This window comes from Mastigoproctus giganteus, chromosome 9 (assembly GCF_048544385.1).
Source record: "Mastigoproctus giganteus isolate SK-2022 chromosome 9, ASM4854438v1, whole genome shotgun sequence".
Classification (NCBI taxonomy): domain Eukaryota; kingdom Metazoa; phylum Arthropoda; class Arachnida; order Uropygi; family Thelyphonidae; genus Mastigoproctus; species Mastigoproctus giganteus.
Window position 1 is genome coordinate 140,768,354 of NC_143583.1, and position 22,134 is coordinate 140,790,487.

General features: G+C 38.0%; 1 protein-coding gene across 1 annotated transcript in view; it reads left to right on the top strand.

The window, feature by feature from the left end:
- Positions 1-22,134, top strand: part of Nup160 (nuclear pore complex protein Nup160) — a 507,399-nt gene that overhangs the window by 63,247 nt on the left and 422,018 nt on the right. Inside the window, exons 5-6 of the mRNA XM_090382015.1 lie at positions 4,552-4,630; positions 18,665-18,779. Coding sequence (XP_090238141.1) covers positions 4,552-4,630; positions 18,665-18,779 — 194 coding nt within the window. The remainder of the gene's footprint in view (positions 1-4,551; positions 4,631-18,664; positions 18,780-22,134) is intronic.

Sequence of the window (22,134 nt, forward strand, 5' to 3'; positions counted from 1 at the left end):
TTCTATCGAGACAACCAACCATCCGTCGTGTTGAAATTTACGTGACTTAGCTTTTTGGCCAACTCTTCTGACTTGGTTTTTAGCACGGGGCTGCTTACACACACTCCTCGTTTAGATACAGTGGAAAACCATTGATTCAAAGCATCTTCGACGTCTGGATCTTTGCCTTCCCTCTTTCGCTTATGAGATGTTTTCTTTAAATCCACGCGCAATGTCCACTCTTCTCTAAGTTTTTCTTGTTGCTGTAGCAGTCGTGAAATTATAGATTTTGGCACCTTTATCTCCGCTAGCTGACGATGACCGATGTTAGGAGGTTGACTTTATCTTGTCAAGAATAGCGATTTTTTTTCTGAAAGCGACAAATCTTTACGTGGCATCTTGACAGGGGTCTTAAATGTACTGAAAAAAAGGGGAGGGGGGAAACCAAAATCAATGCACTGTTTGGTACAGTTTTTAATCTATTCTAACCCACAAGATGTATACATATGTACCTAGTGTGATCGTAAACAACTGCAAGCAAAATTTCTTCAGAATCCGATTACCACGACACAGAACAAACGTAAAACAACCACTGTACAGCACGACTTCGCAATAACTAATTTGGCTGCTGCCCGCATGGTCTTTGTTACGAACCATCTAAATTAGTTTATTGCTCAATAAAGTATATTTAGATGTTTGTGCGTGCCATCTAAATATAGTTTATTGTTCAATCAAGACCTTCATTGCCCCAAATAAGCGGCGAGTTGGCCCAAATAAGCGGAACAAATTCAGGCTAAATATTTGTTTTGTTTCTGTTCTTCATAATTTGCCCCAAATAATCAGCTGCCCCGATTAACCGGTGCCCCAATTAACCGGAATGCACGGTATTTTCATCTTTGGTGTTTTCGCTATCTCCACACGGCTACTACAAATTTCTATAGCATTCTGCATTCCTACTTCTTCCTCATCTAAGTACTATTCATAGGCTCTGCGCTTCTCTAAATGCAAAAATTCCAGATGACTAGCAAGAGAATCATTTTCTGATGTATGCTAAACAGAAATTGGATTTTTTAAATTCTTCAGAATGCAAAATTAGTTTAATGATTAGTGAAATTCATCTGAAACTTTATATTAATTACAAAGGTGGAATCGTACTGGGAAATTCTTTTGATAGTACTAACGCATCTACAAGTGCTTATGTATTTATGATTTAAAGCTTATTGTAAAATTACAAAGATGTCATTTATATTTTGTCTGTGAAAAAAAATTACTGCAGAACAATTACATTGTTTTGAAAAAAATTATTGTGGGTTTGGATAAAATTGGTTATAATTTTGTAGTAATTGTAAGTGATAAAATTCAATTAATAGAAAAAGTATTTCACTATTTACAAATCCTGCACAGCTGAGTATTGTTTATCCTAATCAAACGTAATTACTGTTGTTGTATATTGATATATATTATTTCAAAAATTATATCATTACAAGCCCTAGAGAAAGAATTCATAAAATTACATAATCAGAGAGATTTATTATCATTACTTATATCAAATTTCTTCTAAACCGTTGAATTTTCTTTGAATAATATTTGCAAAAATGGTCATTTTGGAGAAATAATTTTAAATTTTCTAATTAATACCATTATCAGTATTTTGCTCAACAATTAATTTAAAAAAAAAAAATGATGTATTAAAAGTAACACATAACCATAAACTTCAAACATTGAAAAAGAGCTAAATTTAAAATAAAATAATTTCTGTTCAACTATAGTAACCAAATTATTAGATTTAATGAATAAATGTATACATTAGTTGGATTACAAATTACGTGTAAAACATTCAAAATGTAATAAAATAGTTAAATATAAAAAGAGTAAAACATTCAAAATGTAATAAAATAGTTAAATATAAAAAGAGTTGGCTTCATTTTTTCAGAATGTTAGATTAAAAAAAATTATCACACTTTAGTATCAAAACTGAAATTTTGTATGTACGGTAAACCCCCGCTATTCGCGGTATCTGTATTCGCGTATTCGCGATCGCCGATTTAATATAAAATGAAACCTAAAAATATGTGAATTTTAAAGCGCAGTGAATATTTTCCGCCATAAAAAACATGGGCGTGGCTAAAATTATCTTTCCCGGTCAAAACAGTGCTCAGTGGGTGGAGGGAGAGGGGTGACAAAATCGCGAGCGTGAATGTTTCTCGCTAATCCTTGTTCGGTATGTGTTATGCGCTTGCCATGGAAGGTTTCGTCGTTTACTTTTAATTTATATGTTTATAAATTGAATAAATTTATCAATTTATAAATTGATATACTTACAAAAATGATAAATCTACCATTTTGCAGTGTAAAATAGACTTTTTTCGAGTGTGTTAACGGAAGAAAGTGACTTTATTGTGGACAAGTTCTTTCTAACCCGTACAAAAATATGGCTACGAATAAAAAGAGAAATGTGAAAATATCAAAGAAGGTGATGACATTAGCGAATAAAATTGAGTTATTAGACAAAATTTCTAATGGTGAACGTGTCTCCTCAGTGGCAAAACGGTACGATCAATCAAAAAATCGGAAGAAAAAATCCACAGTAGTGTCCGTGAAAACGCGCTAATTGCTTCAAAAATTTGCTGTGTAACTCGTGATGTTAAATTAGAAAAAATGGAAAAGCTTTAAATCTGTGGATAGAAGACCAAACTCAAAATAAAATTCCGTTAAGTTCGCGAAAAGGCAAACTCCTTTATCAACACTTTAGCGAAACATCCCACCAGTGTTATCACACTAGCGGGATGTTTTTTTTCTAGCAAGCAAAGGCGCTTGTTTGAAAGATTTGTTTGAAATTTCTAATAAATATTACATTTAATATTAAATTGTTTCTTATTTTCATTTCGATGCCATATGCTTGCATTTCACTATGTACTGTCTATGTACATAGTCATATTATGAAGGTTCATATAATACATACATAGACAAAATTTTAGACTAGTTTTTCTTATATATTTCATACTTTGGAACGGAACCCCTTTATTACTATGGGAGCCATAACTCAGTATTCGCGTTTTCGGTATTCGAGATATTTCTCAGGAACGTAATCCCCGCGAATAGCGGGGGTTTACTGTATTTATTTCATTTATTATTTATTTTTTTTCATATTGACCTTGCAACATACATTAGCTTTCCATTATGCACAGAAAATGAATTAGATTTACATTCATCTCTTGCTTTCACTTTTCTCAATTCTGTGCAGCAATTTAGCTTTGTGTACTTCTTATGGCCCACTTATGATGTCAAACATGCAGTGATCAGGCTTTATCTGATGGTTCCGTCAATTGACTTCCGTCAATTAATCCAAACTACTTTGGATTATCAGATGGATCGAATTTCCAACACTGAATTAACAAGATCTTCTCGTTCTGTAGTTAAATATAGCATACTTTTTAAATTTGATTATTTGGAAATAATAAAATAAATTTCTGTGTATTCTCAAGATGTTCTTCTGGTATCTCCTGTTAAATAAAAGTTATTTCACTTTTATAATGCCGACTGGGCTAGCTAGGTGGGTAAAGTGCCTGCCTGGCAACCCAAAGGTCGTGGGTTCGAATCCCGCCTCGGGCTTCGATCAGAGTAAAATGCAAAAACTTTGGGAGGTGCATTATGGCCACAGAAGCCGATGCGCTAACAAAAAAAAAACAAAAAAAAAAACAAAAAAAAAAAACACCTTTTATAATAGTTTAATTAATTTCCATGGGAAACTGTTTGCATTCTTACCAAAGTCATTTTATGCTTCCAGTGATAAATACACATCTTCTTGATAATTTTATTGTTACTGTATAAGGTGCAAAGAGTTTTCATTAGTCTTCATTTCATACTGTAATTTGACTTGTCGAAGAGAGCTGGGGTTAACTAGTTGTTAGCACAAGCTAGAAAAGTGTTGCTTCTGCAGTATATTTCCGTTTAAATTATACAAGAATAACCATTTTCTATATACAGTTCTAAAGTACTTGTATGCTTCAGAAACAGGTTCCTAAAATGCAATCCATCATTACTGTATATTGAAATAAAAATATTAGTTTGGAAATCAGTTAGATTTAAAAAAAATAAAAATAAAATATTGTTTTAAAAGTTTTAAATATTGTTATAAATATTTATTTATTTTATTTTTTTTTTGGAATTTTTATAGAAACATCCTCTTGTTAAAAATTACTCCAATAAAAATACTTATGTATTTTTATTGCAGTTATGGATATGTAATAATAAATACCACACACTAATAATTGATTCCCAAACCCTGTTAAAAGGTGTGATTCTGCTATCTATGATTTCTGTTATGTGAGACAATCTCAGTCCCATTCACATTGGATAATAGTGGTCCTTGTAATTCCGTTTCAATTTTATAGCTATTTTTTTAAAAGTAATTATGACATTTGTTAGAAGTGATCATAATGCTAAAAATTATATAGTTAATGGATTTCACTTTATTTCAAATTTTAAAATTCTGATAAATAACTTTTATAGTAATTAACAAATTAAAAAGCATATATATATGTGTGTTATGTTTTCTTTTTATTGTTCAAGGTAAAGTGACAACTTCTGAACTTCGGAGATTGTCTGTCATGTCTCGTCTGTGGACTGGACTGGTTCCTTCTGTTATTAGGTATATTTGTAATTACTAATTTGTAAAGAACTTTTAACAGCACAGTAATTATTTATTGATAAATATAAGAAATTTAATTATTGTATATGTGATGTCAAACATGATTCAAGAGTTTCTGTGTCCCATTTTTGTTTAATTCTAAATTAATCATTTAAAAGCACACTAAATTTACTTAGTTTTTCACCATCAAATCTCATTATAAAAATGTGAAGAAAATTGGAAATCACATCAGTATGGGGTGATTTTAGAAACTCTCCATCTAGAATGTGATTTTTATTGCATGAACATTATACTCAGGTACTTGATAACGTGTAAGTAATATTGACTGAGATCAACGTATACTCTGAACCCCCTCGATGTTAGCACCTGTATGTAGTGAGGGGACCTCCCAGTGATGCTACTGGGCTTCCAGATTAGCATTACTGGGATCCAGTGCCCATACTGTTCCAGGGTTACGTCATTGGGATCTGGCATGTGCCCCTGTGCATCGTAACCTGTAGAAATTTGGAAAAGGGGGATCCTGGTAAGTGAGAGGGCCCAGCTCTATTATACCACTTTGGCCTTTATTGATGCATTGAAATGAAAGTTCAACAGCAATACTGGAAACAGACAAAATGGGTGGTCGGGACCAGCCCGACTAGGGTCAAGTGGCAGGTGGTTCTTATTGCTAGGGGCCAGCTACATTCCAGTTTCTCCTTTTCTTTGGACCTGGAACAGGTTGAAGACTTATTGGAAATGTGGGTATGATGCTCTAAGCGACTTGGTGTCCTATTTGCATATGCATTACTTGCTAGTTTGCAAGTGGGCATCCCCTTGTAGGACTTTGTGACGTATTTAGGACATCAGAAATTTTTATTTTACTCTTATGAGTAATTTAAATTTATCTTCGTCTGAGTCCCCCAACAAGGCCCCCACTTAATTGATCACACCACATGGGCAATACCTCTGTGAAAATACCCAGAACTGAGGATAAACCACCATCAATGAAACACTACTTTTCCTCATTCTCCATTCAGTTGGAGAGCAGGCAATTGGAAAAATGTAGCCCTTTTTCATTCCGAAAGGATTAGCAGGGTTGGCTGGATCTCTAGAATTTGTAAAAAGACTATTCTGGAGACCTTCTAGTCAAAGCTTTATGTCCAGAACGTGACCAAAAAATCTTGAGAGCCACATTGATAGGGGGAATACTTCATTGTAACCCCACTTAAAACTCTGAGCTCTTCATGTGGTGTCATCAGTGTGATCTTTTTCATATCTCTGAAGGAGAGATCTGCTCTGAATTGAAAGATCAGGGAGTGAGAGCTGTCAAAAGAATGTCAATGTGAAAGGATGAGAATCTCATACCTACTCAAGTTCTCATCCTTATGGTGCCTCCGTAGCCAGGTGGGCAGGAGCAGCAGTGCATCGTAGCACATGCTTCTTGATTAGACCGGGGTTCGAGCCCGTGACCACCAAATATGGAGGATGCGGAAAGGTCAGGGAATGACAACCGCATATCCCTGGAGCAGTATGGCCTTAGTTGCTAATGCTCCTAAAAACCAACCAACCAAACAACAAACAAACATCTCATCCTTACATTCAACATTCCGCAGCCTCCAAGTTCCATCAAGGCAGGCCACTTAAACTGCCCAATAAAGATTTAAATTCTAAATCCACTGAGGTGTTTTAAGTGCCAGAAACATGACTATATGCAAACAGCCTGTTGTGACTCCTATGCCTTTGCTCGATGTGGTGCCAAAGAGACGACGAGAAGAAGGAATGTTCAACTTATACAAATTGCCAAGGAGAGAATCCTGCATACTCAGTGGAAGGAGGAGAAAAAAATTCGAAAACTGTAAACAGAACCAAACATTTCCTATCAAGAGGCCAGGAAATGCACCCAGCCAGTAAATAGCAGCGGGCCCCCCAGAAGGTTTTTGGGAAGTGTACCGTGGGGATATAAAGGGAGATGATCATACCATACCACCATCAGACTTGCTAACTTCAATTACACGTTACTTACTGACCTTGAAAACCCTCCCACAAGGATAAATCACCTGCCACTTATATCTGTGTCTCGTAATGTTCTACCTGTAATAAAAAGTGATAGAAATAAGATAAAAAACCTCCTTTGCCTTGATATCCATCTTTTCCTGTGTTACACCAGGAAAACATGGATATTGTAGTGAAGGAGGTACCAGATGATTCAGTTTTGGAACTCTTTGTGGAGGAAGAAATGGATACAGGACAGTACAGCATCCGTACTCTCCCCCCCCAAAAAAAAAGATAAACCCAAGAGTTACAAAACTAAGCTTTCAGCACTTTGGAAGCTGTCCAATGGATCCACAAAGCCCAAGTAATGGCCAAATTCATACAATGGAATCACTTTGAATTCTGAAGGAACATTAATGACATTGAGGTCCTCCCCATAGGTACAAGCCAGTGTGCCTTTGTTTGCAGGAAACATATCTTAAGGCAAATGAAGACCCTACCTCACATAATGTCAGCATAACATGCAAAGACAGAATAGGGGATGAATTGCTTGTGATGGCATCGCCATCCTAGTGGGCAACCACATATCTTTCCAAGTGATCCTTCTTACAACGACCGTAAAGTTGGTTGCCATTCACCTCTTTGTAGGGGTTCTTCTCATAAATGTTCATGTACTTGCCACATGGGATCAACATTTCCCAGACAGACCTTGATGATCTCATTGTGCAACTGCCTGCTCCCATTGTTTTATTAGGAGCTGTTAATGGACATAATACTCTCTGGGATAATGCAGACACTAATGTTGTGGTCCCTAAAATAGAATGCATTCATTGAAAATAATGAGCTCTCTCTCTCTCCTAAATGTGGGAAAAAACACCTTTCTGCACAACGACTATGCTTATGTTTACTGCCACTGATCTATCTGTCTGCGCTCCTTCTCTTCTGTCTTTGTTCACATGAGAAGTTGAATAAAATCCCTGTAATGAGAGTGATCCTTCCACGTGATATCTCCTTTGATTGAAAAAAGTCATTAACCATCAACGATATCTCAGTGGAAGTTTGATAAGGCTGACTGGAACACCTTTGAACAGCTGGTATATAGAGACCCTCAGTGTCACTTGACAGCTTTACATCATGGCACTAATCACAATACAAAATGTGTATTGTGACATGCTGAAAGGCCAAATGGTGTGGGTTAGTGCATGTTCATGTTAGGTTAGTGTTGGTCTGTTGTTCAACCGGTTACTTAGCCAGGGACCTTTTGAACACTACCGATCCCCGGTTACCTACAAACCAAAGGCTGGATACAGTAGGGTGGAGCTCTGGTTGGGCGAAACCTGGCATTGCCTGAGCTTATCAGAGATGCATCCCCCCCCCCCCAAGGAAAAAAAAAGTTTTTATTAGAAAGGAGCATGGGGTGATAGAGGGACACCACAGAGGAAGTGGACTGATAAGAACAGTGTGAAATCTTTAGGATGATAGAGTGCACCAGGTGAAAGGTTTGGTAGGGAGGTGGAAGAGAATGGCCAGGGCACCCTGTGTGTGTGTGGGGAGGGGTTGTCATCATACTTGTGAAGTCAGATGGATCTGACATTCTGATACTGGTCAGACCAGCTGCAACCAGTGTTAGGATCCCATGCCGTGCTGGCCAAAGTGAAATCAGTGATGGGGCTGTGCTGACACCATATACGAAGTCTAAGATGTCAGCACAGCTTATCAAAACTTCTGATGTCAACGTTTGCTCAGATCGTGTCAGTGAAATTATTCTTGCAGGAGTGGAATCCTTTATTCCACACTCCACTTTAAAATCTCGTTCTTTATCTAAACTTTGGTTTTCCAACAAATGTACTAAGGCTGTTCAAGAGAAGAATGTTGCATATCGTAATTGTCTTGTTTCTAATTCTTCAGTTTCATTTTCTGCCTACACCAAAGCTCGCAACAATTATAAAGCAGTTATTAATCAGTCCAAACTAGAGTTTGAACAGGCTAAGAGTAGAAAACTTGCTTCTTGTCCTAATGGTAGCCGAGCATTCTGGTCTCTTGCCAAAGCTATTGGCCGCAACTTTTGCCCATCTCTGCTCCCACCTCTTTCCAAACCAAATGGTTCTGTTGTCACTTCAGCCAAGGATAAAGCTGACCTGCTAGCATTCTATTTTCTTGTCGATCAATTCGGCCCTGGAAAGATTGAGCAAGGCTCAACGGGTAGAATTTTTTTCAGCCTGGACTGTACTTGTTAACAGGAGAGATTGCTTCTACAGGGATGGGATACACTTAAATAGAAAGGGTGCAAGAATATTTGCTGATGCTACCGAGGCAGTGTTAGGTGGGTCGGAAAACTGCTAGCTTGGGGGGAGACAAAGACTAATAGATTGACAGTAGCCACTGGCAGAGGTGAAAGAGATTCTTGCACTGCTTCTATTAGAATGAGCAGAAGCCTGAAAAACAAGATGCATGATATTTCAGAGACTGCTGGGAGCCATTGCGGTACAAGTAAACACATGGATTGTGGTAGGGTGCAGGTATACTTGTGTGTACACCAATGCTAGGAGTTTAGTAAATAAATTTGATGAATTTGAGGTATTGCTCAAAACATCAAAGGCAGATATTGTTGGGTTATCAGAGACGTGGTGTCACACAGATATAAGGGATGCAGAACTGGCATTTGGGGAGTACAACGTCTACAGAAAGGATAGACAGGATAGGAAGGGGGGGAGGGGTTATGCTATTAGTTAAGAAACACATAAAAACCAAGGAAGTGAAGCCAGTCGACATCGCTTGACAGTGCAGTGTTGAGTCAGTTTGGTGTGACATAAGCATTGGGAGATCAAAATTGAGAGTAGGAGTGTGCTATAGGCCTAATGACTCTGATGAGTATAATAAGAAACTGTACAGGGAAATAGAGTGGGGCCAGTAAATCAGAGAGTCTTATAATGGGAGATTTTAATTTCCCAGATATTGACTGGAATTTGGGGGCTGGTCACTCACACACTAGCAGGGCTTTTGTGGATTTATTGGATGATTGTTTTCTACATCAGCATGTTCGGGAGGCAACTAGAGGGAGTAATACTCTTGATTTGATTATCAGCAGTGATTCTTCATGCATTAAGAATCTGCAGGTAAATTAACCACTAAGTGGCAGTGATCACAGTGTGCTGAAGTGGGATTTACTCAAAGAGGTAACTACCATTAGGGGTAAAGGGAAGGGTTATTGCTTCCGTAAAGGTGACTACGATGGACTGAGACAGTATTTAAATTCTATACAGTGGGACCAACTGATGATGTTACCAACAGCAAATTCAAAATGGGAAGCATTCAAAGAACTTATCTTGGAAGCTACTAGGCTTTACATACCAACTAAGAAATATTGTTCAAGGTTTAGGCCAAAATGGATGTCAGATGAACTAATGAGGCATATGGCAGAGAAGAAAAATGCATGGGATACTTACAAATTAACACATGACACAGAAGCCTATGATAGATACAAGTTGATATGCAACCAAGTTACAAAGGAGGTTAGGCAGGCGAAGGCAGATTACGAGAAATCCTTGGCAAGGGATGCAAAGAAAAACAGCAAAGAGTTCTTTACTTATGTAAACTCTAGAAGGAAGGGGATAAATCAGATTGGTCCACTTGATATTGATGGGTCAACTGTTGATGATCCTGCTCAGGTAGCTAACAAACTAAATGAATATTTTGCATCGACATTCACACATGAGGAGTTATTCAGCGAGGGGAATGCCAGAGGTGTATTCAACTCTAGCAGTAAGCTACAGAATCTTGAAATAACTGGGAGTAAAGTGGAGGAGAAACTGTTGAAGATAAACACAAGAAAGGCACCCGGGGTGGATGGGATCTATCCAGTTATATTAAAGGAGGCAGCAAAGGAAGTAAGCAAACCCTTAGCCATAATTATGAGAGCTTCCTTGGACTCAGGGGAGGTATCCATAGACTGGAGATGTGCAAATGTGACCCCAATTCACAAAGGAGGATCAAAGGGTGACACAAGTAATTATAGACCTGTGAGCTTAACTTCTGTTCCAGGAAAATTAATGGAGGCACTGTTTAAAGAAGCACTGCAGGATCATTTAGACAAGACTTCAGTTATAGCTCGGACACAGCATGGTTTTGTTAAGGGGAAGTCTTGCCTGACCAATTTGATTGGGTACTATGATGCAGTCACAAAAGAACTGGATGCAGGGAATAGCTTTGATATTATATACTTGGATCTTAGAAAGGCTTTTGATACTGTTGCACATGGAAGACTGCTACACAAATTGGAGCAGTGTGACAGTGGAGGCAAGTTGCTGCTATGGATAAAGGGGTGGTTGAGGGGGAGAAGACAGAGAGTGGTAATCAATGGACACTGCTCATCGTGGACTAATGTTATTAGTGGAGTCCCTCAGAGCTCAGTGTTGGGTCCATTATTGTTTTCTGTATTTATAAATGATATTGATGATGGTATATCAAGCTTAATGTCCAAGTTTGCAGATGATACAAAGGTTGGCAGGGTTGTCAAGGACACTACTGACACTATGGTGCTGCAACAGGATCTGGAAAGGTTGAGCAGATGGGCTGAGAGGTGGCAAATGAAGTTTAACATTGACAAATGTAAAGTACTACACATGGGAAACAGCAACCCCAGAGCAACGTATCAACTCTGTGGTACTACACTGACAGTGGTAGAGAATGAAAGGGACTTGGGGGTGGTTGTGCAGGCAGATATGAGGTTCTCTGACAGTGCAGACGGGCTGCAAGAGTAGCTCATGGTGTATTGTTGATGATATATAGGAATTTTTCTAGCAGGGATAAGGAGGTGATTATTCCCTTGTATAAGGTAATGGTCAGGCCACACCTAGAGTACTGTATACAGGTCTGGAGGCCTCATTTCAAGAAGGATGTAGAGCTGCTGGAACGAATACAAGCCGAAGGTGGAGAGTTATGTTTCTGGTCCATAAAGATATAAAAAACAACATTTTAGAATTCAAAAGTACATCACCAAGGGTGTCACTAATACTCAAGGTTTCTAAGACGTAGTAGTAGTAGTAGCATTTGATGCAAGAAAGCAAGTGTATGAGCTTGTGCAGCATCAGCCAAAAAAAAAAAAAAAAAAATCACACCATTCCCTCGAAATGCCTGTCCAGTTCCTCCTTAAATTTATTTAACCTATCAATTTCCACAACGACAGATGGAAGTTTGTTCCAGCAATTAACCACCCGCTGGGTAAAGGCAAATTTCCGCACATCTAATCTACATCTGTCTTTTCTTAATTTGAATTTATGCCCCCTTAGGTTCATAATCTGAACAAGTGGAAGGATTCCATCAGAATTCAGTGTGCTCAACCCATTCAAGGCATTATATACCTCAGTCAGATCGCCGCGCAGGTGCCTAGTCTCAGCCACTGCAATTTGCAGAACTTAAGCCTCTCTTGGTAAGAGGATCCCTTCATTCCCCTCACCAATCTTGTTGCCCTTCTCTGTACACGCTCAAGTAAATCTACATCCTTCCTAAAATGAGGCCGCCAGACCTGTACGCAGTACTCAAGGCATGGGCTAACCATTGCCTTATACAGAGGGATAATCACCTCCTTTTCCCTGCTAGCAAAATTCCTATATATCATTGACAAAACCCCATGACCTGCCCTGGCAGCCTGTCTGCATTGCTGAGAAAACTTCATATCTGACTGCACAATTACTCCCAGGTCTTTTTCATTTTCTACCACCTTAAGTGTAGTACCACACAATTGGTACGTTTCTCTGGGGTTACTTCTACCCATATGCAGTACTTTGCATTGGTCAAAGTTAAACTTCAGTTGCCACTTCTTAGCCCATCTGCCCAAATTATCTACATCCTGTTGCAGTAGCACACTGCCATTACTGTCATTAACAACCCTGCCAACCTTTGTATCATCTGCAAACTTTGACATTAAGCCTGATATACCTTCATCAATATCATTGATAAATATACAAAAAAACAGTGGACCTAACACCGAACCCTGTGGGACTCCACTAATAACATTAGTCCAAGAAGAGCAGCACCCATTGATTACCACCCTCAGTCTTAGCATTAGCATTAGTAGAGGCATATGATGCAAGAAAGCAAGCTTATTCAGCATCAGCCAAAAAAAAAAAAAAAAAAAAACCCCCACTCCCATTTCACCCATCTGTTCGTTCGAAATACCTGTCCAGTTGAGCTTTAAATTTGTTTAGGCTATCAACTTCTACAACAAGTGATGTAAGTCGGTTCCACCAACCAACCACCCGCTGGCCAAAGGCAAATTTCCGCACATCTATCCGACATCCGTCCTTCCTCAATTTGAATTTATGCCCTCTGAGGTGATTATTCTGAGCAAGATGAAGAATCCCATTGGCATTGAGCATGCTCAAACCATTCAAAGCCTTATACACCTCTATCAGATCACCTCGCCGGTGCCTAGTCTCCAGACTCTGTAATTTGCAAAACTTAAGCCTTTCTTCGTAAGAGCAACCCTTTGTTCCATTCACTAATCTTGTTGCCCTTTTCTGTACCCGTTCCAGCAGTTCTACATCCTTCTTGAAATGAGGCCTCCAGACCTGTATACAGTACTCAAGATGTGGCCTAACCATTGCCTTATACAAGGAAATAATCACCTCCTTATCCCTGCTAGAAAAATTCCTGTATATCATTGACAAGACACCATGAGCTACTCTTGCAGCTCGTCTGCACTGCTCAGAGAACTTCATATCTGCCTGCACAATTACCCCCAGGTCCTTTTCATTCTCCACCACTGTCAGTGTAGTACCGCAGAGTTGATACGTTGCTCTGGGGTTACTGTTTCCCATATGTAGTACTTTACATTTGTCAATGTTAAACTTCATTTGCCACCTCTCAGCCCATCTGTTCAACCTTTCCAGATCCTGTTGCAGCAGCATAGCGTCAGTAGTGTCCTTAACGACCCTGCCAACCTTTGTATCATCTGCAAACTTGGACATTAAACTTGATATCCCATCATCAATATCATTCATAAACACCGAAAACAACAACGGACCCAACACTGAACCTTGAGGAACTCCACTAATAACATTAGTCCACGTTGAGCAGTGTCCATTGATTACCACTCTCTGTCTTCTGCCACTCAACCAACCCCTTATCCATAGCAGCAATTTGCCTCCAATGCCACACTGCTCCAATTTGTGCAGCAGTCTTCCATGTGCAACAGTATCAAAAGCCTTTCTAAGATCCAAATATATAATATCAAAGTTATTCCCTGCATCCAGTTCTTTTGTGACTACATCATAGTATTCAATCAAATTGGTCAGGCAAGACCTGCCCTTAACAAAACCATGCTGCGTCTGAGCTATAACTGAATTCTTGTCTAGATGATCCTGCAGTGCTTCTTTAACCAGTGCCTCCATTAATTTACCTGGAACAGAAGTTAAACTAACAGGTCTATAATTACTTGTGTCAGCCTTTGATCCTCCTTTGTGAATTGGGGTTACATTTGCACATCTCCAGTCTATGGGTACCTCCCCTGAGTCCAAAGAAGCTCTCATAATTATGGCTAGGTGTTTGCATACTTCCTTTGCTGCCTCCTTTAATATAACTGGATAGATCCCATCCACCCCAGGTGCCTTTTTTATGTTTATCCTCAACAATCTCTCCTCCACTTTCCTCTCAGTTATTACAAAATCATCCAGCTCACTGCCAATGTTTACTTTACCTACATCATTCTCCTTCCTGAATAACTCCTCATGCGTGAATGTAGATGCAAAATACTCGTTTAGATTGTTAGCCACCTGAGCAGGATCCTCAACTGTTGAACCATCAATATCCAGTGGACCAATCTGATTCATCCCTTTCCTTCTCGAGTTCAAATATGTAAAGAACTCTTTTCTGTTTTTCTTTGCATCCTTTGCCAAGGATTTTTCGTAGTCTGCCTTTACATGCCTAATCTCCTTTGTGACTGGTTACAGACCAACTTATATCTATCATAGGCTTCCATGTCACCCATTAATTTGTATGTATCCCATGCATTTTTCTTCTCTGCCACATGTCTCATTAATTCATCTGACAACCATTTAGGCCTAAACCTTGAACAATATTTCTTAGTTGGTATGTAAAGCCTGGTAGCCTCCAAGATTAGTTCCTTGAATGCTTCCCATTTTGAGTTTGCTGTTGGTAACATCATCAGTTGGTCCCACTGTATAGAATTTAAATACTGTCTCAGACCATCATAGTCGCCTTTACGAAAACAAAAACCCTTCCGTAGGACAACTGGCATTTGTTTTTGAGGTCATGACTGTACACCCATATTTTATTGCATGTAACATTGCAGATGGTAGTTACCTCCTTGAGTAAATCCCACTTTAACACACTGTGATCACTGCCACCTAGTGGTTCATTTATCTGAAGATTCTTAATGCACGAAGAATCACTACTGATAATCAGATCAAGAGTATTGATCCCTCTTGTTGCCTCACGAACATGCTTATGTAGAAAACAATCATCCAATAAATCCACAAAAGCCTTGCTAGTGTGCGAGTGACCAATCCACAAATTCCAGTCAATATCTGGGAAATTAAAATCCCCCATTATAAGACTCTCTGATTTACTGGCCCACTCTATTTCCCTGTACAATATCTTATTATACTCATCAGAGTCATTAGGCCTATAGCACACTCCTACTCTCAATTTTGATTTCCCTATGCTTATGTCACACCAGACTGACTTGACACTGCCCTGTCCATCGATGTCGATTGGCTTCACTTCCTTGGACTTTATGTGTTTCTTAATTAATAGCATAACCCCTCCTCCCCTCCTGTCCTGTCTATCCTTTCTATACACATTGTATTCCCCAAATTCCAGTTCCGCATTACTTATATCTGTGTGACACCACGTCTCTGATATCCCAACAATATCTGCCTTTGATGTTTTGTCTCCTCCCACTTAACCATCCTTTTATCCATTGTAGCAACTTACCCTTAATACCATTCTGCTCCAATTTGTACAATAGTCTTCCATGCGCAACAGTGTCAAAAGCTTTCCTGAAATCCAAATATATGATATCAAAATTATTTTTTGCATCCAGTTCCTTTGTAACCACATCATAACATCCGATCAGATTTGTCAGACAAGACTTTCCCTTAACAAACCCATGCCATGTCTGAATTATTGCTGCAGTCTTGTCTAGATGATCCTGCAAGGTTACAAGCTAAAGGTTATAATGATTTATGCACCAACATCGAGCCATGATGATGAAGAGGTTGAAGAAATGTACACCGAAATTGAGAGTATTCTAGATGAGTAGAAACCCAGTAAACTATTATTATGGGAGACTTGAATGCTAAGGTTGGAAAAAGACAAAACAGCGCAGAAAGGGGAACTAAAGGAAATTTTGGAATTGGTGAAAGAAATGAAAGAGGTGAAAGACTTGTGGAATTTGCAGAATCTCAAGGATTGTCAGTAATGAACACTTTTTCCAAGAAAAGGGTGAACAGAAAGTAGACATGGAAGAGTCATGTTATGTCATTTGGTTTTTAGGAGCATTAGCAACTAAGGCCATATTACTCTGGGGATATGCGGTGGTCATTCCTTGACCTTTCCGCATCCTCCGTATTTGGTGTGGAAGAGTCCAAATGAATTAACAACTAATGAAATTGACTTCATCCTCACTAACAGAAGATATACAGTGAATGATGTTACCGTCCTGAATAAGGTAAATGTTGGAAGTGATCACAGAATGGTAAGATGCACACTTGATATAGATGTAGGAAAGGAAAAAACTGACTTGAGTAAATAATACAAAGGTTTTTGAGATAAGAGAAGACGAGAAAGAGCAGTGTGTACTGGAACTTAAGAACAAGTTTGAGTTTCTGCAGACTGCTCAGGACCAAGATATCGATGAGGAATATTATAACTTTCTGAAAGTGATAAAGCCCAAGAAACCTATAGGGAAACAGAAATCCAAAGAAGAAAAAATTAGTCAAGAAACACTTGTCATGATGAACCAAAGACGACAAATGAAGAGCAAGAAAAACACTGACAAGGAGAAAATTGAGTATACTGAGTTATGCAAAGCCATTAGAAAAAGGCTCAGAGAGGACATAAGAATATTTAATACAAGAAAAGTAGAACAAGCATTAAGGGAAAACAAAGGATTTAAATCAGCAGCCATGAGCAGTAATACAGAAAGACAAATGATACTGAAACTGAAGAATTGTGATGGTGTACTTATAAATAGCAGAGAAGGCATAATTCAAATAGCAGAAGACTACTATAGAGAATTATACAAGGAGCGAGGGAATGATGCCAGCAGTGGGGAAGATGGATTGCAAATTAGTAACACATACGACATACCCGATATTCTTCCTGATGAGGTAGAACAAGCGTTGAAGAAAATGAAGAATCAGAAAGCCCCGGGGGAAGATGAAGTTACTGTAGAGTTGTTAAAATTGGGAGGAAGAGACATAACACAAAAACTGGCAAGGCTTTTCACAAAATGCATTAGAAAAGGTGTGACGCCTAAGCAGTGGAATAATGCAATCATAGTTTTTCTGCATAAGAAAGGAGATAAATCAAAAATTGGAAATTATAGATCAATTAGCTTGTTATCCCACATCTACAAGTTGTTCACAAGGGTCATTACTAATAGATTAGAAAGAATACTTGATGAGAATCAACCGAAAGAGCAAGCTGGCTTTAGGACAGGATTCTATGGATCACCTTCACGTAATATCACAGCTAATGGAGAAAGCAAATGAATAGAAAACACCATTATGTCTGCCATTTGTGGATTATGAAAAGGCATTTGACTCCATACAGCATAAGCAATGTTTCGGGCACTGGAAAGACAAGGCATAGATACCCCATATATTATGATTGTGAAGAAAATATATGAGAACGCTACCGCCTTTATTAGACTAGACAAAGGCAGTAGCAAATTTAAAATCGAGAAAGGAGTTCGACAAGGAGACAATATCTCTGAAGCTGTTTACTGCTGCCCTTGAGGAAGCTTTCAGAAGATTAGACTGGTTGCAGAAAGGAGTCAATGGAATGGAGAGTACCTAAACCATTTACGATTTGCAGATGACATTGTAGTCATAAGCCATGATCCCAAAGAATTAGAGGAAAATCTTAATCAGTTATGCACAGATAGTAAGGATTTTGGACTAAAGATGAATATGGCTAAAACAAAAATAATGATGAACAAGTATGCCACAGAAAGGGACATAATGATTGAAGGAGCAGTAATTGAAAAGGTGGAGTCATATACTTCTCTGGGACAAGTTATTAGCTGTAATAATGATAAATGGCTGGAAGTCAAAAGAAGAATAAATTTTGGATGGATAGCATTCAGGAAATATAGTCACATACTGAAGAGCAATATCCCAGTTTGTCTGAAACGTAAAATAATGAACCAATGTATACTCCCCACCATGACTTATGGAAGTGAAACTTGGGCACTCACCAAAAGAATGGAAAAGAAGCTGAGAAGTACACAGCGAAGAATGGAACGAATTATATTGGGAAACAGACTGTTAGATAAGAGGAGAAACACATGGATTAGGCAGCAGACTCAAGTAAAGGACATTCTTATCAAAACTAAAGACGTAAAATGGTCTTGGGCAGGACACATAGCTCGAAGACATGATGACAGATGGACTAGGAAAATAGCAGAATGGTGCCCAGGAGGAGCTGAAAGAGGACCTGGAGGACAGCGGCGGAGATGGATAGATGAAATTCATGAGTTTGTGGGTAGTAATTGGATGGCCATTGCACAAAACAGAAGGAACTGGAAAGTTTCTGGAGAGGCCTTCATCCTGCAGTGGATTGAAAATGGCTGATGATGACCATATAAATTAACATGTCCGGATTGGATTTTGAATAAATTTGTCTGTTTTTATGAACACTTCTGCTACTTGGAAATATTTTCATATTTTGTAGTTTGAACTTTTGCAATATTCTGACTTCCTCTTACACTCTACTCCCGATTACTAAGGTTTTATTGTATTTGCATTTTTCATTACTGATAGGATATGTTACAATAAGTTTGTGTAATTTACTTTGCAAATCTTTTTCTTTTTGAAGAGGTAGCCAGTCAAGTGAAGAAGCTGCTGTTAGTCTTGTTTGCCATCCTTTGGGATCAGATTACTTTATTTTTGCCTTGTGCAAGGATCTTCGTATAAGGTTATGGTCATATCAGGTAAGATGATGACACTGATAAGAAATTTGTTTTATTTTTCTCTTGCTGGTGTAACTTATTTCTTAAAGGTGCAATTAGACACTTAGATAACCTTGATTTAAAAAAAAAATAAAATAAAATAAAGGGTGCTGTTAGTCTTGTTGGAACAAAATATTTGAATCGAACATTTCTCTAACATCCTTTGAAAATATACATATGTCAATTTGCAGGATATTCAAATTGGGCACTTCAAACATCCCACAAGTCATACAGGCGCCTCCGTAGCCAGGTGGACAGGAGCAGCAGTGGGTAGCACACGCTTCTTGATTAGACTGGCGTTCGAGCCTGTGACCACCAAATACGGAGGATGCGGAAAGGTCAGGGAATGACCACCGCATATCCCCGGAGGAATATGGCCTTAGTTGCTAATGCTCCTAAAAACCAAATAACAAACAAACAAATCATACATGTATATGTAGGGTGTTTCCAAATTATGTATACACACTTTAAAAATTTATAGTCAATGAACAATATATACAAATGTAAATTTTTTTCGATACTTTGAAGACAAAAAAACAATTTTTTTTAACAACAATAAAACTTTAATGGTTCAAAATGTCCTCCATCAGCATTAATGCATGAGCAGCATCTATCTTCAACATTTTCATTACTTCTTGATGTCCTTTTCTTGCCCATGCTAAGTTATTGATATTCTGAATGATTCTGTGGGGGGTGGGGTATTTATGATAATGTTTTTTTTTATATATTTGGTTATATTTATTATTTCCCCTATTAACAACTCCCCTTTATAATAACTCCCCACTTGCGCATCTGACAATTTCTTTACAGAAAATTCCAAGTTCTAGGGGAAAATCTCCTTGATGTGTTTAATTCCCTTTGGATAGGCTTTTTCTCAGAATAACAAAGAGACACACAAATGTTGTATAATAAAATACAGTTTATTGGACACTTTTACATAGATACATCAAACAAAAGAAATTTATTAAACTCATGACCAAATAGATTTAATTTCATCTTCTTATAACAGAATGTAAATGAGCAAAGTAATTTGCCTATTGAGCAAACTCAAGGAGGGCTATTTCCTTTACATAAATCATAAACAACTATCTCCTCTTTTAAACTAACAAAATGTTTCTACTTCCTTACTCCTGAGTTCAATTGACTTTCAAAAGAATCTATTAACATTCTTCTTTCATTACAAAACAATTCCTACTCCAAATTGATAAAGCTCCGATACTCTTAATTTCAGTATAAATCATTACTCTGTTTTCTAACAGATTATAGCCTACAACCTTCTCTAATCTAGGTAATTATTATTACTATCAAATTTCTACAATTAACTACTTGCACATTTGGGGGTTACTGACATCCGTCTATCCCCTTCCAAAATTCATACTTAGTCATTCACTTATTTAACCAAATATTAACAAGTATCAATCACATCAAAAATTTTATATCTATTCCCTTCCAAAATTTATCTATATGTATATTGACTTGCCCTGGGTAATGTCCTTCAGTCCATAACATTCACTAACTTATTCATTACAATAAAGTACTACTTATACATATGTGTTCAATCAAAAGTTCTGATAAATTGGTTATCAAGTGTCTATAATCGATGTGATGGTGAGAGTACTTAAACAAACTAATCACTTACTGACATAACTTGGCAGACTTCACGGTACATCCTTCTCTAAGCGAGTAGGGGATTCTTTCTATCTGGGTCGCATCTCACAATCACTGGGGGAGTTCGATATAAGATACTGGATTCCTTCCTGGGTACCTTTTTATTTCTTTATGGACGCATTAATTTCATCTGATCAGAATGGCTGTACTCTTTTTTGTCTGGCTTCGGATTTCATCAGCTCCAGCGTACTTGCTCTCAGAATATCAGGCAATATCGTTCCTTCATAATGGAGTTGACTCCTTCTCATCTACTTTAAGGATCTTGAAAACTTTTCCCTCTTTTCTATGGCACGTGTTCATCTCTCACTTCGAAACTCAATCTACTTTTGACTGACTGTCTGACCGACTTCTGCACCTCAACTTCATCTTTCCACTTACTCGACTGCCTCTCTCACTAACTTATTAGATTAACGACTTAACTGTTCACTTAAAGCTTATCTCCCCCTCATACTGACTACACATTAAAACTTAGCCACTTTTCTCCACCGGCTACTCTATCTAAAAGAACTCATTCCTTTCTTTTCTTCTCCAACTCTCATCTTACTGCCCCACTCACTGACACTGACCCACTCTCATCTTACTGCCCAACTCACTGACACTGACCCACTCTCATCTTACTGCCCAACTCACTGACACTCCCTCACTCTCATCTTGCTGCCCAACTCACTGACCCTGACTCACTCTCTTTTCTGTCCGTCCCCATCCACAATTTTTCTTCCGAGTTTGTCACGCCTTCCTACAGTGGTTCTACCAATCTCCTCCTTCCTATATTCATTTTTATCCTTTCATTTGTTGGCAGGTCAGCCAGCCCTGTGGCACGTGATTCACAATACCCCTCTCCTTTTTTATTTCCTACCTGTTAACATTCGTTGAGCTCTTTCATGTAGGCCGAATGCATCAAAACAACTCCTTCTGGGTCATCACAGCTTGTCTCCATAGCACTACAGACAAACCACAAATGTGTCACTGGAGACCATAGCGTCTATTTTTAGAGGCTTGTGTGTGTGCGTTTAGCCATATGCGTTTCCGGTGCGTGACCCCTCATAAACTTGTTGCGCCGTACCACCTGCTGGGCTTGCTATAGTATTTTCCGTCAGTTTTCTGTTTTGACGGATGTGAAGCTAATTTTTCTGTTTTTCGTTCTTCTTACCTTTTAAGTTTTACAATCCTTACTGGATAATTCTTGTTTATTGAACTGACGCTATTAACATTTCTCCCAACGGCAAGAATCCAAAAAGGAAAACTAACTTCAGAAGTCAAAAAAAATATTTTATTTTTGTAAGATTTTCAGATCTTACAATTCCATGCTCCTTATATTTATCCCGCAAATGAGTAATTGTTAAATGTGTCGGCACTTTTCTTCCATATTGTGATTTCCAAGAATGCTGAACTTCATTGACATTTTCATATTTCCAATACCATTTTATAATTGCCTTTCTTTCTTCAAAACTTAATTGGGTGTTTTACATTGTTTTAGAGGTATCTGTAAAATAAAACAAAAATTAAATTATTATAAAAAATTGTCTATTTTAAAGCTACAGAATGAGTTTAAGAAAATTAAATTGGTCATATTGTTCATTAAATATAAATTTTTAAAGTGTGTATACATTATTTTGAAACATCCTGTATATATATATATATATATATGTTCAAAGAAAGTGCATCATCT